Source organism: Hesperophylax consimilis, chromosome 13 (genome assembly GCF_061612785.1).
Source record: "Hesperophylax consimilis isolate HC1 chromosome 13, BYU_Hcon_1.0, whole genome shotgun sequence".
NCBI lineage: Eukaryota > Metazoa > Arthropoda > Insecta > Trichoptera > Limnephilidae > Hesperophylax > Hesperophylax consimilis.
In genome coordinates this window covers 25,727,453-25,741,670 of record NC_142848.1, presented here as the reverse complement: position 1 = coordinate 25,741,670, position 14,218 = coordinate 25,727,453, and the positions used below count along the sequence as shown (strand labels likewise).

At 33.8% G+C, this 14,218-nt stretch overlaps 1 protein-coding gene across 2 annotated transcripts in view; it reads left to right on the top strand.

Annotated features, from left to right (window-relative positions):
• Positions 1 to 13,117, top strand: part of LOC149418670 (oxysterol-binding protein-related protein 9) — a 250,556-nt gene extending 237,439 nt beyond the window's left edge. For both annotated transcript variants that reach the window (XM_089638914.1, XM_089638916.1), the window contains 2 exons: positions 630 to 857; positions 2,201 to 13,117. In XM_089638914.1, the coding sequence (XP_089495040.1) occupies positions 630 to 857; positions 2,201 to 2,377 (405 nt within the window). In that variant the 3' untranslated portion in view covers positions 2,378 to 13,117. The remainder of the gene's footprint in view (positions 1 to 629; positions 858 to 2,200) is intronic.
• The last annotated feature ends 1,101 nt before the right edge of the window (positions 13,118 to 14,218 follow it).

Genomic DNA, 14,218 nt, shown 5'->3' with positions numbered 1-14,218 from the left:
TCAACCATGTATTGGCCTTAGCTTTTTTACTTTAGCCCCACTGTGACCCATCACAGTCTTCATAGAAGGGTTGTTTATCCCAGTTTTATTCCTCAAGTCATTGCTGCTTCAACTTTTGCTGTGTCTGATTCCATGTTTAATATCAATCTTTCAGTGTCTTCGGTGAGGAAGTAATCTGCTAGATTTAACTCTTGGTGTGCTGACACAAATTTTTCACTGTCCGCCAGCTGATTCTATTTTTGTAATAACTTACTTGTTTTTTGTGAATTTTTGTTTTTTTTTTTTAAATTGTATTGTTTTACCAGATAATGTTTATGTTATTAATTAGTATATAATCTGCAATAATTAGTTTTTTTTATTATGCCTATCGGCAACGGCGGTTATTTCCCACTTTCCTCTTTCTCGTCTTCTTCCCCGATCTGCTCTTTCAGCCTCACAGCATACCTCATTTGGGGATGTCTTAGTCCCACCGGACGGTCGGGAGGATTTGGTACACCTTTATAGTACTTACATAAAAAAAAGAAAAGTGTTTTAAAAATTTTTTTTTGGTCACTGTTTTCCCTTTTGGCTTAGAACTCACATCTAACTTTTGTTATGCTAAAGAATTGATATAATTTTGTCAATTCCAGCGCACTGAAGTGCTATTCGACGCCTCATTAATGCGCGCCGAACGCAAGCTTGTGCGCCCGATTGAGTCGCAAGCCGTCAACGAATCACGCCGAGTCTGGCGCGAAGTGACAGCGGGGCTTCGCGCAGAGGATATTGAGGCAGCCACGCGAGCCAAGTGCAAGGTGGAACAGATGCAGAGGGATGCCGTAAGACAGAGAGAGGCCAGCAGCTCGGCGTGGGAGACTGTCGTAAGTGAAAATAATGTTTTTTACGCTTTGTATTAGTTGGCTGCCCCACACTAAGCTGGGAGAACAACTGAATAGGTTGTGCCAGGTTAGACTGGCCCTGCAAAGGACTGACGATTTTGAATTAGCACAGTACAGGAAAGCTTGGGGACGTCTTGTTGGAGTGATAAATCAAAATACCATCTTAACCACTTGAGCGATAGCATATTTTAATAAAAGGGTCTTGAGCGATACATATTTCCGGGCTTTCAGTTTTGGATTCGGCTGCTCTCTTTCCAAGAATCATACCTCCGAATATTAATACAGAAACAATCCACCTGTGTTTCACCTTTCATCCCATATTTTTTCATATATCTTGACTTTGTGAAAACCTTCGATACTGTTCCAACCAATAGACTGTTGGCTAAACTTTAATTTCTAGACATAAGAGAACGATTTCTCAAATGGATCAAATCCTTCTCACTGATAGAAAACTATAAGAAAGAATTGGCAACCAACTGTCAACTAAGCTAAATATGACCAGTGGTGTCCCTCAGGGATCAGTTCTGGATTCAGTTCTGTTTATTTTGTACATCGCAGATCTACATACTATAATAAAATCAGACTCCAGCTGTTTCGCAGATGATACTTTTTTTTTTTACATCTTTCTGCGACTTAAATGACTATTTATGTTTGGGGGAGATGGTAAAAGATGCTTTAAAGTTCCAGCTTGTTGTAGTAATTATGTTGAAACCAAGTGCTATTTTAAAATTTTTGTGTAAGTCGGAATTCAACAAGTTTATCAAAGATTCAGTCGCATCTAGGATTTGAACCCAGGACCTCTTCCTTCCCCGGCAAGGAAGGGGCCCTGGGTTCAATTTCTATATGCGTTGAATCTTTTTTTGTCTTTTCTGTTTCATATTTTTCATTTGGGAGTCGTTAACATTGTCTTTGATGATTAAATATTATAATTTGAGGTTTTACTCATTAAGTTATTACAATATAAAAATAAATTTAAATCTGCTTTAAAATTTAATTAATATTTTTCCTCAAAATATCAATATGGAAAGATATTAAACTGCTTACTGCAGTACTGCATAAATAAATAAAAAAAGGTTTTTGCAAACTTGGCAAAATATGGCAAAAATCACTCAAGTGGATATGGAAGTTAGTTTCCAACATTATTCAAATGTTTCCAAAACAGATATTTTAATTTTCAAAATGTTTTGATTATGCCATTCAATTTGTTTACATGACACATTTATTTTGTGTTCACTTTTCAGCTGGAATCAATCTGACATAAAGATTGATTTTGAAATTCCCAGAAATGCAACAACAATAAATCAAAGACCTTCCTTTCATTTCAGCTTTTCAAAACAACAGACAATGAAGGTTGGGAGTATGTCAACCCTCTCAAGAACCGGCTGACCCAACCAAAGCAACCGGTCCTACAGACCTCCATCAGCACCAACAGCAGTACAGCTGATCACAGCGTCGCTGCCGAAACCAACCACATTCCCTCGTCTGAGCTGCCGCTGAGGTAATGCTCGCCGCCAGTGACAGTTGAACAGTTCACCGCATATCATAAAACAATTGGACTCGCACTGACCGTACTTCGGCTGATCCCCTGGTCAGGGAATTCTTACCCCCGGCGACGATAGTGACAGTTTGACAGTTTTACGTTGACCGGCAACTGACACTTCTCCAAGTTGCTGTTAGGTTTGGCAAATGACACTAGTGAATGTTTAGGGTAACTAGTGAAAGGTTAAAGGTTGTTGCAATGGAATTAGGTCTGGCATTTGACACTAGTGGAAATTAAAAGTTTACCCGCCAATGATGCTAGTGAATATTTAACTTTTAATGAGTTGGTATTAGGTTTGGGCAATTGACACTAGCGGATATTTAAAATTAACCGACAAATGACACTAGTGAAATTTTGTGTTGATGTGATGGTATTATCAGCGAATGACATTAGTTAATGTTTGTAGTTGACTGCCGAACGGTACTAAAATTAAAAAAAAAATTAACCGGCAATCGACACTAGTAAAAGTTAAATGATGAATGCAACGACGTTGATAACCAACTTGTCCCCCGCGGATACTGATAATTATTATTGTGTTTATGTTTTGTAAATTTAGTACGGTGTCACCGCCAAGCTAGATAATGTTGTGAAGTTTATTTGGATTCTGGATAGGTGGGTTCTCACTCCTAGGTGTGTGTTTCAGCTGTGTCATTGTTACTTAACATTCAAATTATTTTTGAACTTGCTTATTAGCATCTGCTACAAAAATGGCCTATGGGAATAATACTCTTTTTTTTGCATTACTGAACTGATTTTTTTTTGGTTCTTATGGTTTTTGTACCTAATTTTTTAATTGATTAATAGAGTGTTGAATGAATTAACTTAATTTGGCCTAAGTTTTGTCAGTTTACTGCACAGCATGGAAACAAACATTTCTCCTACTCGTGAGAATCTTTCCTATCCAATTCTATTCTGGGCATACTCAAACCAGAGTAATTTATAGAATTGAAGTTTATTTTGTGGCAGATGCAAAAATCACATCGCAATTAAAAGAGAGGCACTTAAATGTAAGCTGTTAAGCTTGCATCGCATTAAAGGTGCCATTTCTATGCATACAGCAAGTTATTCTAAATGGTCTTGTTACTTTGACAATTTTTCTTTTTTGCCAAAGTGTAGCCTTAAAATAAACAAACGATAGTGACTTGAATAAAATAATTTAGCTTTCGGTGAGGAAATCTAGCGTGTAATAATTAAGACGCCATTGTTATTATATTGTTGTGGCAGATATATGATGTATATCCTTTGGACTGTATATTTTACATTATTACAACTCATAGCTCCTCTAATTTTGTATTATAACCAAATGTACCATTTGTGTGAATATTCATAATTCGCTATTATCCCGTGGTTATCTGTTAACGAATCATACATTTCAATCATTGTTCTTATAAAATTGACGTTAAACTTTAAATTAAAAGCATCGGTTAAAGACATGAATAAAATATTAATATCTCTTCTTTCTCTTTCTATTTTTGACACTGTTCATTCGTGGTGAATTGTAAACTCCATAGTGTGGTGAAATCCACTGATTTCAGAATAAATAGACCTGTCCTAAAACTAAAATCTGTGTACCGTTTCGACGGCGAGAGTCAAACGACATGACAAACTATTTGGCCAGCGGGGTTCACGCATTCCTTGAATAAACCGTATCGTCATTCGTATGTTGACTATCGTCTAGCGCTCATTTTACAGAATAATGCAGCAATTATGGTTTCCTGTGCATTCAAATGTAGTAAAAATGGAAGCGGTATAGAGAACAATCACAAATATCGCATTACATTCCACAGTTTAGTCTTATTTTTCATCATTTGAAGCTTATTCAGCCTAATACAAACAGTTTAGTAAAACTCAAATTATAAAATCGAAATGTTTATCGACGCAAAGGCGTTCACATGATTGTTTACTGCGGTGAGTAAATTATGACGCAATTGTAAAAGTGTCCAACTAAATTATTCAGTTTGTGTAAACAAACTGAACACTTTTTTGAACCCCACAAAGACAGACAGACGTCTTGTTTGTAATCAGATTTAATTTTTCAAGACTTAAATACTAATACTGCAATGTGAGTTGCAGACTGTTGGATTCATTTGTTCGCAAATCACTGAAAGGCCATGTCCACCCAAGCCCCGCTAATGTGCGATGGTTTGTTCCCCTAATGGCAGCTTTGTGGGTGAAACCGGATCGGTCAAAAATATGCAAAATCTTTTAATCTTAGTAAAACAATGAGTAATTCAATTCATATTGTACTATGTTGAATCATTTGTTCTTACGAAAAAATATATTTCATAATACTAAAGTACCTACCTACTTTATTTTTATACTCATAGTTTTGTTTGTTTCTTATTTACACCCACTTAAACTTATGTAAGTGTCCCAAGCAATCTCTGATAAGAATATAAGCAATTTAAAATTTCTCGTTTTGTCCAGTTCATAACAAAACCAATCACCTTGGTGTGTGTGAAAATTGTCTCGAGTGGCCTCTCTCAAAGCTCAAAGGGCAAACGCTTTAATATTTCACTAACTAGGTACTGTAAAGCGGAGTAGTAGGGAAGGAATTCCAGTCATGATCTGTGCGAACTGCGGCCATTCTCTCCAGGACTGTCATACTAAATAATGATTATAGATGTTTCCAGAGGTGCTGAATGTTTGAACTCTTTGTTTTTGATGTGTCGACATTCCATTTGTTTTTAGTGTCCCTAAATGAAATGATAAAACTATTGATATTTTTAATGATGCAACGATTACGATTTCAATCCTAGCTGCAGGATATGACAAATCACTTCCAAGATGCTTCACATCTATCTATCCCATAATAATAATAATTATTAGATAATTTGTATAGCGCTGTTTATATGAAAAATTGAATCAAGGGCGATGTGTCCCTCAGGATCTCGTTTTTGAAATACAATCACTAGTAATGTCCTTTATACGATGAGTACCTTTTTACATATCATACAGCAAGTGTAACAACGTAAGTGCTGAAATGTGACATGTTCCTGTTGGTGATTAAAATTTGCAAGTGAAATTTTAACTTTTACATCGAAAGAATAAATATTTAAAAAACACATCTTATATTTTTAACTCTGTAAGTGCTTTTATTGTTTATTGTACAAGAAGTGTCAATAATCCGTAGTTTAATGAAGTAAAATTAATTATTTTTATGACTCTGTCGAATAAGCAGGTGTTCCCCGCATGGTGACCAAGTTCCGTACCGGTAGATTCTATGGCCTGGCCTATTTATGGATGCGCCGCAATCAAAGGACATAAAGTATCATCGCCATATATCGGCATACCGCACCTTAAGATTTAAGCCATCAAGAACATACCACATAAATGCAGTTTGCAAATATTAAAAGAACATGAAACACTTTTAAATCTTCAATGTCGACTACAATAATGCACAAAAAAATTTATGACGGCAATCTGATAATGAGGAACTCCAGTCAATTTTAATATTCACCTTCTATTTTGAATCCCAGTTTTTATTTTATTATTGTCATTTTCATAATTTAAATAATTTTCAAAGTTTGAATTTTTCAAAGCCCGCTTGGAATCGGCAAGGTACATGTGACGTCATACGTACCTAGGTTTTCTCGGTTATCATGTTCACTGCTAGCCTTGGACAGTGAAGGTTTGGAAAACTCCGACGGGTCTAGAAGTCACTCATATTTCTCACGTTTTAACTTTAAAACCAATGTAGATAGTCAAAAAATTTGCGCCGATAGTAATGAAAGTTATATTGACGCACACGCCAGTGTGTAGAGTTTTTAAAAACATTTTAAATCTGTCAAATGGCGGAGTTGGTAGTGAATCTGTTGTCGACGGTGTGAAATCAGCTAATTCCAACATAAATAATTAGCAAATTTCCCGCATTTCATTGCACGTAGCCGACCAACCGACTCCGCAGTGAGGGAGCGGTCTAAGTTCCGTCAGAACACGCCTACCAATCGCAGAACGTTTATATCTCTTATGGTTTTAATCATTTTTATGTAACGATTCATTCATTCTGCTTATAATTATTTATTACTAGCTGTACCCTGCCACTTTGCTGTGGCTCAGTCTGTCTATGTAGATTGATAGAGAAAAAATAGCGCGTGTTGCTTTTATGTCCAACAGAAGGCGCTGTTGTAAAAAAAGCACGTTTTTACCGGTCACAGGTGACATTTAATGCAAAGCTGTGTAAAAAATTCAAAGCAATCGTTGAAGATCTTTGGGAGACTTAAGATTTTGAACAAACAAACATTTACATTTTTATTTAAGATTAAATTAATATACATACAGTGTATATGAGTATATATTTTTTGAACCGTAAAATTTTTACTGGAGTTCCTTATTGATTTAAAAATGGTAATTTAATGGTAATGAAAGGAAAACAGTTTATTGTTTGAAATGGTGAGAATCGTTGCATCACTAATATTTTGATCTCCTCATAACAAATCTTCCTCCTTCTAGCTTCTAGTCTTCAATTGCTCCTGGTCCATCCTCAATTTCCAAATCTCTGAGAACTTAACCTAACCTTTAGTATGTAAATTAATGAATATTTAAAAGTAATCTAATTAAAATTTGCAATAATACTATTAGGATTTATAATTTCGATCTAAAATCTTTATATCTCTAAGTCTATTTCTATTCTATTTTGCATATTTTGTGCTTTTTTGAACTGAAATTTACCTAACAGTATCTTAACTTTACGGTAGGCGTTGATTAGCGTGGTAATATTTTGTTTTGGTAAATATTTTCAGTTTCATGGGTTCATTTAATAAATAGACAGTCTTTATACTAAAGCTTATGTACTCTTTATGCGTTTTAAACCATAAAACCATTGATTTGGTTGTAGAATGTGACGAAATTCCTAATTTTAAAATTGATTACGTTTTCAGCCTGTCAAGAAAATTTTGAAATTTATTAAATTGGTACAATTTTTTTTCGTTAGGTTCTATGGCAACACAAATTTTTCTTTTTTTGCTATTTACAAGAGTTTTTAATGTTTTATTTTTTTAATCTTATTTATTTTGTCTAATAAATGTCTTCTTTGATATATCATGTACATTTTTTATTTTTTATTAATTATGCAATTATTTACCATGCAATTATCTCGCAAAGTGTTAAAAAAATCGAATATTAAATTTCCTTGAACGTAATATGGAATCATCTCCTTCGAGGAAGTGGCATTAATTTTCTAAATACTCTTTAATGTTGGTGTGACAAATATTCACTTGGATCATAGTGCTTTTTCAATGTTACATCCTTCTTCCTTGGAATCATCTTGGTGTTACCATAAACAATGACAACATGCTCCTTTTTCTACACTTTCTTGATACGCTTATAATAAACTATAGCCTAATAAACATTTATTAACTGACAAATTTGATTCTAGAATGTGAAAAAATATCCATACATTTGTTTGAGTATAAAATTGATCACATTAAGCTGTTAATCGACGTCTACTGTATTATATTCATCTTTTTCTGGTAACATACGACATGTGAGCATTAAAAGAAGCAGGATTTGTGTCGTTGAGTTTAAACACATTTAGTTTGATTTGGATCACATTCAATTTGATTTGGATCAATGTTAATGCGGATTATTTCTTATTATGTAAAGTCAAATAAAGCACCACACACACTCCTTCTAATGATACATTTTCGGCAACAAAATAGTAAAAATATATTTTGGTCAACATATCATAAGTAGAGTAATGATTATTATTGTATTTATAATGATAATTAATTATTGGAAAATCCCGTATGAACTTACAGATCAATTGAAGATCTCGACATTGTTACTTAGAAGTTGTAGAAATTGTAATTTAATGGTTCAACAAATGCCAAAATTATGTAATTACAATCATTTGAGTACTTAAGGCTCTAAGCGCGGTACTAGAAACTTATCTATGCATATGGGGGCATCCTTTCTGTATAAAATATCAGTTCTACCCATATATAATAGAAACAAGGGAGATGGGTCATAATGAGCATGAAGCTGCATGCAATGCAAGTGTTTGATACTCCATGGAGTTTGGTTGCAGCTTGGCGACAGTCAGCACGCTTCATTGCCAATCTCCCTTTGTTTCTAATATATGGTTCTATGTACCAGTGCGAATAAGATTTGTTTATCTTTTAGCCACTCGTTCATTCTCTAGTTCCTGACTGCCTGCATAAGTAAATTTGTAAATCTGTGTGTCTGCTAAGGTTTGTGACCTCGCTGCTTTGCAAGTTGAATGTTCAAACTGTCAAACAGCGAAATAGTTTTGTACAAGTTGACGGGAAGACAATGATTGCTTGCATTGGCTTAGAATACACTCGATTGGCCTTCAAAAACACTATTATAGTATACATTTTGTTATTGCCATAGTCCAGGTTACTGTAACTGACGAAGGCGAAACAGCTATCATGCATGATAATAAATTTATCTGACAACATAAAATCTTTTTTATTTTAGGTAAATAATTACATGGTATATCATCATTAGGCGTGCCATACTGCATAAGCGACATGAGACAACAACACATATGTGGTAATATCTTTGGAAATCACATACGTGGTATTAGTATTGTTAAAAAAAATAACATTTTAACAAATATACTCCATTCTGTAGATGAACAACACACAAAAAATATTACTAATCGAATGGCTTTAAAATTGTTTTAGAAAAAATTGTCACATTCACAGTATCGCACCCTAAATGACAATATGTACCACTACAAAAACTGCAAAAAAGACATACGGTTTGTTATTATCAATTGACAAATTGAATATATTGCCAAGGTTATTGATAAAAAACTATTTAACCCATTTTTATTAAAATAGTGCATAGCGGAGGCTGGATCCAGTGTATTCTATCTTGATGATTACTTTTTACACTTATCTAGTTGCAATAATATGTATAGTAATGACTTGTTATGGTTTTAACGCCGTACTTATCTGTATTCGTCGTCGATTACCGTCGCTACTAATCCGTCATCGCATAAGCCATACAAAGTCCAATCAAAGAGCGGTAATAATCCAGCTTCAAAAGATATATATATATAAAATGAAAAATTATTGAAATAGACCTATGACAATGACTGTAGCTCTGTAAAATAAACTTTAATTGTGTGTTACGTATTTCCACCCACCTCAGATCTCAGTAGAGCTCATTTAACTTCCAATTGTAACATCAATCAATCACCTCTAAGGAATTACCGTCTAGTGTCTAGTCCGTATTTTTAAAAGAAATACAGTGAAACTCTCTTAAGAAGTCGGAAAACTCTATATGTGATATAGATCGAGCCAATTTTTAAAATCAGTCTTTAAAGGATTGGAAACACAAAATTTCAAGCATTAAAACTTTTTATGTGGGAATGTGTCTAGGATGAACGAAGTCTTTGAAAGAGAGAGTACGAAAACAGTGTGCAATATTGTTGTGAATGAGGAATACTTGGAACAGGTGGATGAGTTTGTGTATTTAGGAAGTATGTTTACAAGAGATGGGAAGGCTGACAGAGATATTGAAAGAAGGATAAATGCAGGTAACTCCATTAATGGAGGACTGAACCCAGTTGGCGCTAACAAAAAATTGTCCAAAGAAGCAAAGTTGGCAGTCCACAATGGAGTGCTGGTACCTACCTGATGTATGGAAGTGAGTCATGGAACTGGCAGAGAAAGGATGAAAGTAGACTGAACGCTGTTGAAATGAGATTCCTGAGAATTATGTGTGGTAAAATCATGTATGATCGTGTGAGAAATGTGGAGATCCGCAAAGATTGCAAGACCTCATACTTTTTATTTAATATATTTATTGATACTGATATAGTCTGCGTATCCTGTAAGCACTAGCACTAGGCCATAGGCCCAATGTGCTATCTCCCATGTCTCACCGGATTTCCTGAACGGAGTGGTTGATACCCTCAGTATCATCCTGGTGAAAGATCATCTTACACGATCAAATCCGAATCGCCCAGGTATTTCCCAGCCTTCTTCCTCATCTATTTCTCTAACGTAACCCAATTGGTCATGCTATAGTACCATTTCCTCCGAACAGTTGTGGGACTCTTGTGCAGCATTCACAAAAAATCCACGTTAATAAAGTTCATTTGGTTATTTTAGCTCCAGGAAATTGGCTTATGCGTGTACGGATTAAATGCTTTAACGATTTCTAGATTCAAGTAAGAAATGTTCAACAAACATTCTTTCTAAAACAATAATTGTTTGTAATATCAATTTGTCGTTATAATATTTTTAATATACTTAGGAAGTTATAATTGCTTTTGTATGTGTTAAAAATCAGTGATTTGATAATAAATTATAGCATTTTATATTCTTATTGCAAAACACTTAATCAAAAAAACATTAATCGAAGATGCTGTAAGACATTTTCAAAATACTGAATAGAGTTGATAATGTTAATGTAGAATGCTGATACTGCCTTTACACTATATAACATTTTTTTTATGTTTACATTTAAAATTTACATAAAACTTCACTTATAAATGTTCAAATTAACGAGCCAATGATTTGTCAGACTGTTTTTTAAATTTACAACGGACTTTTTAAATGACAAAATACTTTTCAAATAAGACCTTAAAGCTTTAAATAATAATGTCAAACAAAACAATTACTAATTATAAAATTTATGTTTATTACTTGTGACTTTAAAATAGCTGTTATCAACATGTAATATGAATAGGAACATTTTCAATCCTGAATGTTTTTATATTCCTTTATTTCTACTGTCATTAAGGCCTGGTTTTTTTCAGTTATTCTATCAGCTCAAAATTATTCATTTTTTAGCTTAAATCAGGACTTTATATTTTTTTGCATATTCTGGATCTAATCTATTCATTTATTTAATCTAAATGACGGTTAACTGCTTTTAAAAGTTTTTATTTGTATAATTGTCTAAATAGACAAATAATGGCAACTACTAATTGAGATAAAAAGTGACTAAAATGAACCATCTGCGGGTTATGCTGAAGATTTGAGTTGAAACTGGAAAACCCGACCTTAATATTATCTCCATTGAAATAAATATGTTATATGGTGTTCTCGTCTCAGGCCACATCGTACTGCCCGCTACTATCAGCAATTGGATATTCAATCTGTTGGTCTCTTTAGGAGATACAAGATAATATATACTCTACACAGCATCCCAAAAGGTGACATTGGCCCTGCGGGAAATGATTGCCCCGAGGGGCAATTGTGTCGAGTTAATATTAAAAAAATTCAAACAGATTGTTGATTCTGATTATTTTTTTATTATTTTGAGACATTATTGTATCTTTTTTACACGTTGAAAGTACAATGATTGTATCGTAATATAACTATAATCGTTAAAATATTAATATTAAAAGTACTAGGAAAATATATATTGAAGCTACACAAAAGACATATTTTTGCAAAATTCATTGAAAATATCATTTTGTGAATGTTTGATGTGTTTTCTTTTGGGATGTTCAATATATACCCACTAAAAATTGAACATTAGCAACCATTGATGGAGAATCCACAAGTTTGGCCTTTCTGTACCAAAAATGACACCTATTAGAATTATTATTAGAATGCACACCAGATTATATTGATGTGCAGGGCTTGGAGTAAGAGAGTATCAACCCCACTTTTATTGAGTTTTCAATTCTTTGTCTTTTTTTTACATGAATACCGCACAGGAGTCCCAACTGCTCCAAACCGTCTGGAGCCAGTGTGATTATTACATCCCCAAGTTGGACGCGTTGAGGGTCTGAAGGTATTGGGGAGAGAAAAGAGATGGGAAGAGGCGGGTGGGGAAGTACCTGGATATTCATATTGTTGGTTTTACATAAGAGTGATACAGAGTCTATATTCCACGCTGGAACATGATGCAAATACACTACATTTTATTTGAAATTATTAAATTGTGAGATAACATAAATTAATAAAATAAAATTTCCTTGCTATTGAATTTAAACCCTCAACCACAGGAACCGTTAATCATAATATCGTTGTTTTTCTTCATAAATTTTTCTTCATCCTTGCCACAAAGTTTAGTTTACTTTTGAATACCTTATATTGCATTCCTGTACCTAACCAGGGTGGTAGATAGTCTTAATATTGCCCTGCTCAAAGACCACAATCCAAGATTCGAAACATTGCTTGAAATGACTTTTCCCGTGTTTGGTAACCAGATCTGAATATCCAAGTATGTATATCTAAACTTTCCTCTCCCCCACTCTCTTCAACCTCACAACATATCCCAATTTGGGCTGCGATAGCTCTGCTGGCTCAAAACGGGCAGTTGGGACTATTAAAAAGCGTGTACTATTCTGTATTTTTAACTCCATTTACTACAAAGCGTAACCTGTTCTCTATCTTACAGTGAACCCTTCAATTATTGTTGTCTGAATTTGTCACTGAAATAGCGTGGAAGGAAGGTTTTGATTTGGGTAACATTCTTTGTATGAAGGTCCCATCTAGTGCAAACTCCATCAATGTGAGGACCCATCGAAGGTGTGTGTTTATGTAAGAATAAAATTTAGTAGTGATTATTTTGGTTGAAACAGAAACAGTAAGTTATGAAGTTATCCTCAGTTGCTGGGTTTTGGATGAAATAAAGAGCCTACTGGCAAGTGATATTCTCATAAGATCGCGGTCATCTTAATTATTATAGATGCACTTTAAACCATTGTATCTGTCATAATATGTTCATACGTTTTAATAATGACACAATAAAATTTAAATTTAATGAAGTACTTTTTTATTTATCCATAAATGATTATATTATTATGGTGCATGTAACAAACTAATTCTCAGAGATGATTTTAACCTCTTACGCCAGCATTTCCTTAATGATTCGTTTTTAAAAATCATTTCTCTGAATATAACTAGCTATTCTATGGAAACATATTATCTGGTAAGACAATACAATTTATTAGAAGAGCACTTTGAAAAAAACAAATAAGTTATGACAATAAAATCTTGCGCATAAAATACTGGCGGTAATAAAATTTATTTTTCAGATGAATGATTTTAAGATTGACTTCCACATAAAATACTGGCGGCAATAAAATTGCTCTTTTTCAGATGAATGATTTTAAGATTGACTTCCACATAAAATACTGGCGGCAATAAAATTGCTCTTTTTCAGATGAATGATTTTAAGATTGACTTCCACATAAAATACTGGCGGCAATAAAATTGCTCTTTTTCAGATGAATGATATTAAGATTGATTTCCACATAAAACACTGGCGGTAATAAAATTGCTTTCTTTCAGATTTCCACTCCAAGGACTTAACAATCACATATAAAGCAGTCAATATCTTCATTTTGATTTTACATTAATTTTTTTTAAACTTATTTATTTATCAGTAAACGTAATTTGAATTTTTTTACAGAAAAAAAAAATAACCATTTATGGAAAATTAAGAATTGGCTTTGGTTCTAACTGTGCTTTCTTTGACCTGTGTTTTCTCCCATTGCAAGTATTTGCCACAACCTTTGAGAACCTCTGTGTTGCTTGTCTAGTAGAATGTTTGAGTAAGACGATATGCCACAAAAAATGTACCTTTGGCATTTAGCATCTGATAACCTGTTCATTTTTGAGACATTCATTGGTGCCAAAACTTTACATCTAATTTAATTTTATCAATCTGAAATGTTAAGAAAGGTGAATTCAAATACAAGTACACTCAAAATAAAGAGTAAAGAGTGCACTTTTGAATGTATCTATGCACATTGATAATGTTGAAAGTTTCGAAAAAGTTTTTCAAACTTCTTTGGAACACCCGCCCGCTGACCTGCCATACCCCGCTGAAGCCTAAAGATACTGACTGGGTGCTTAGCGACGTT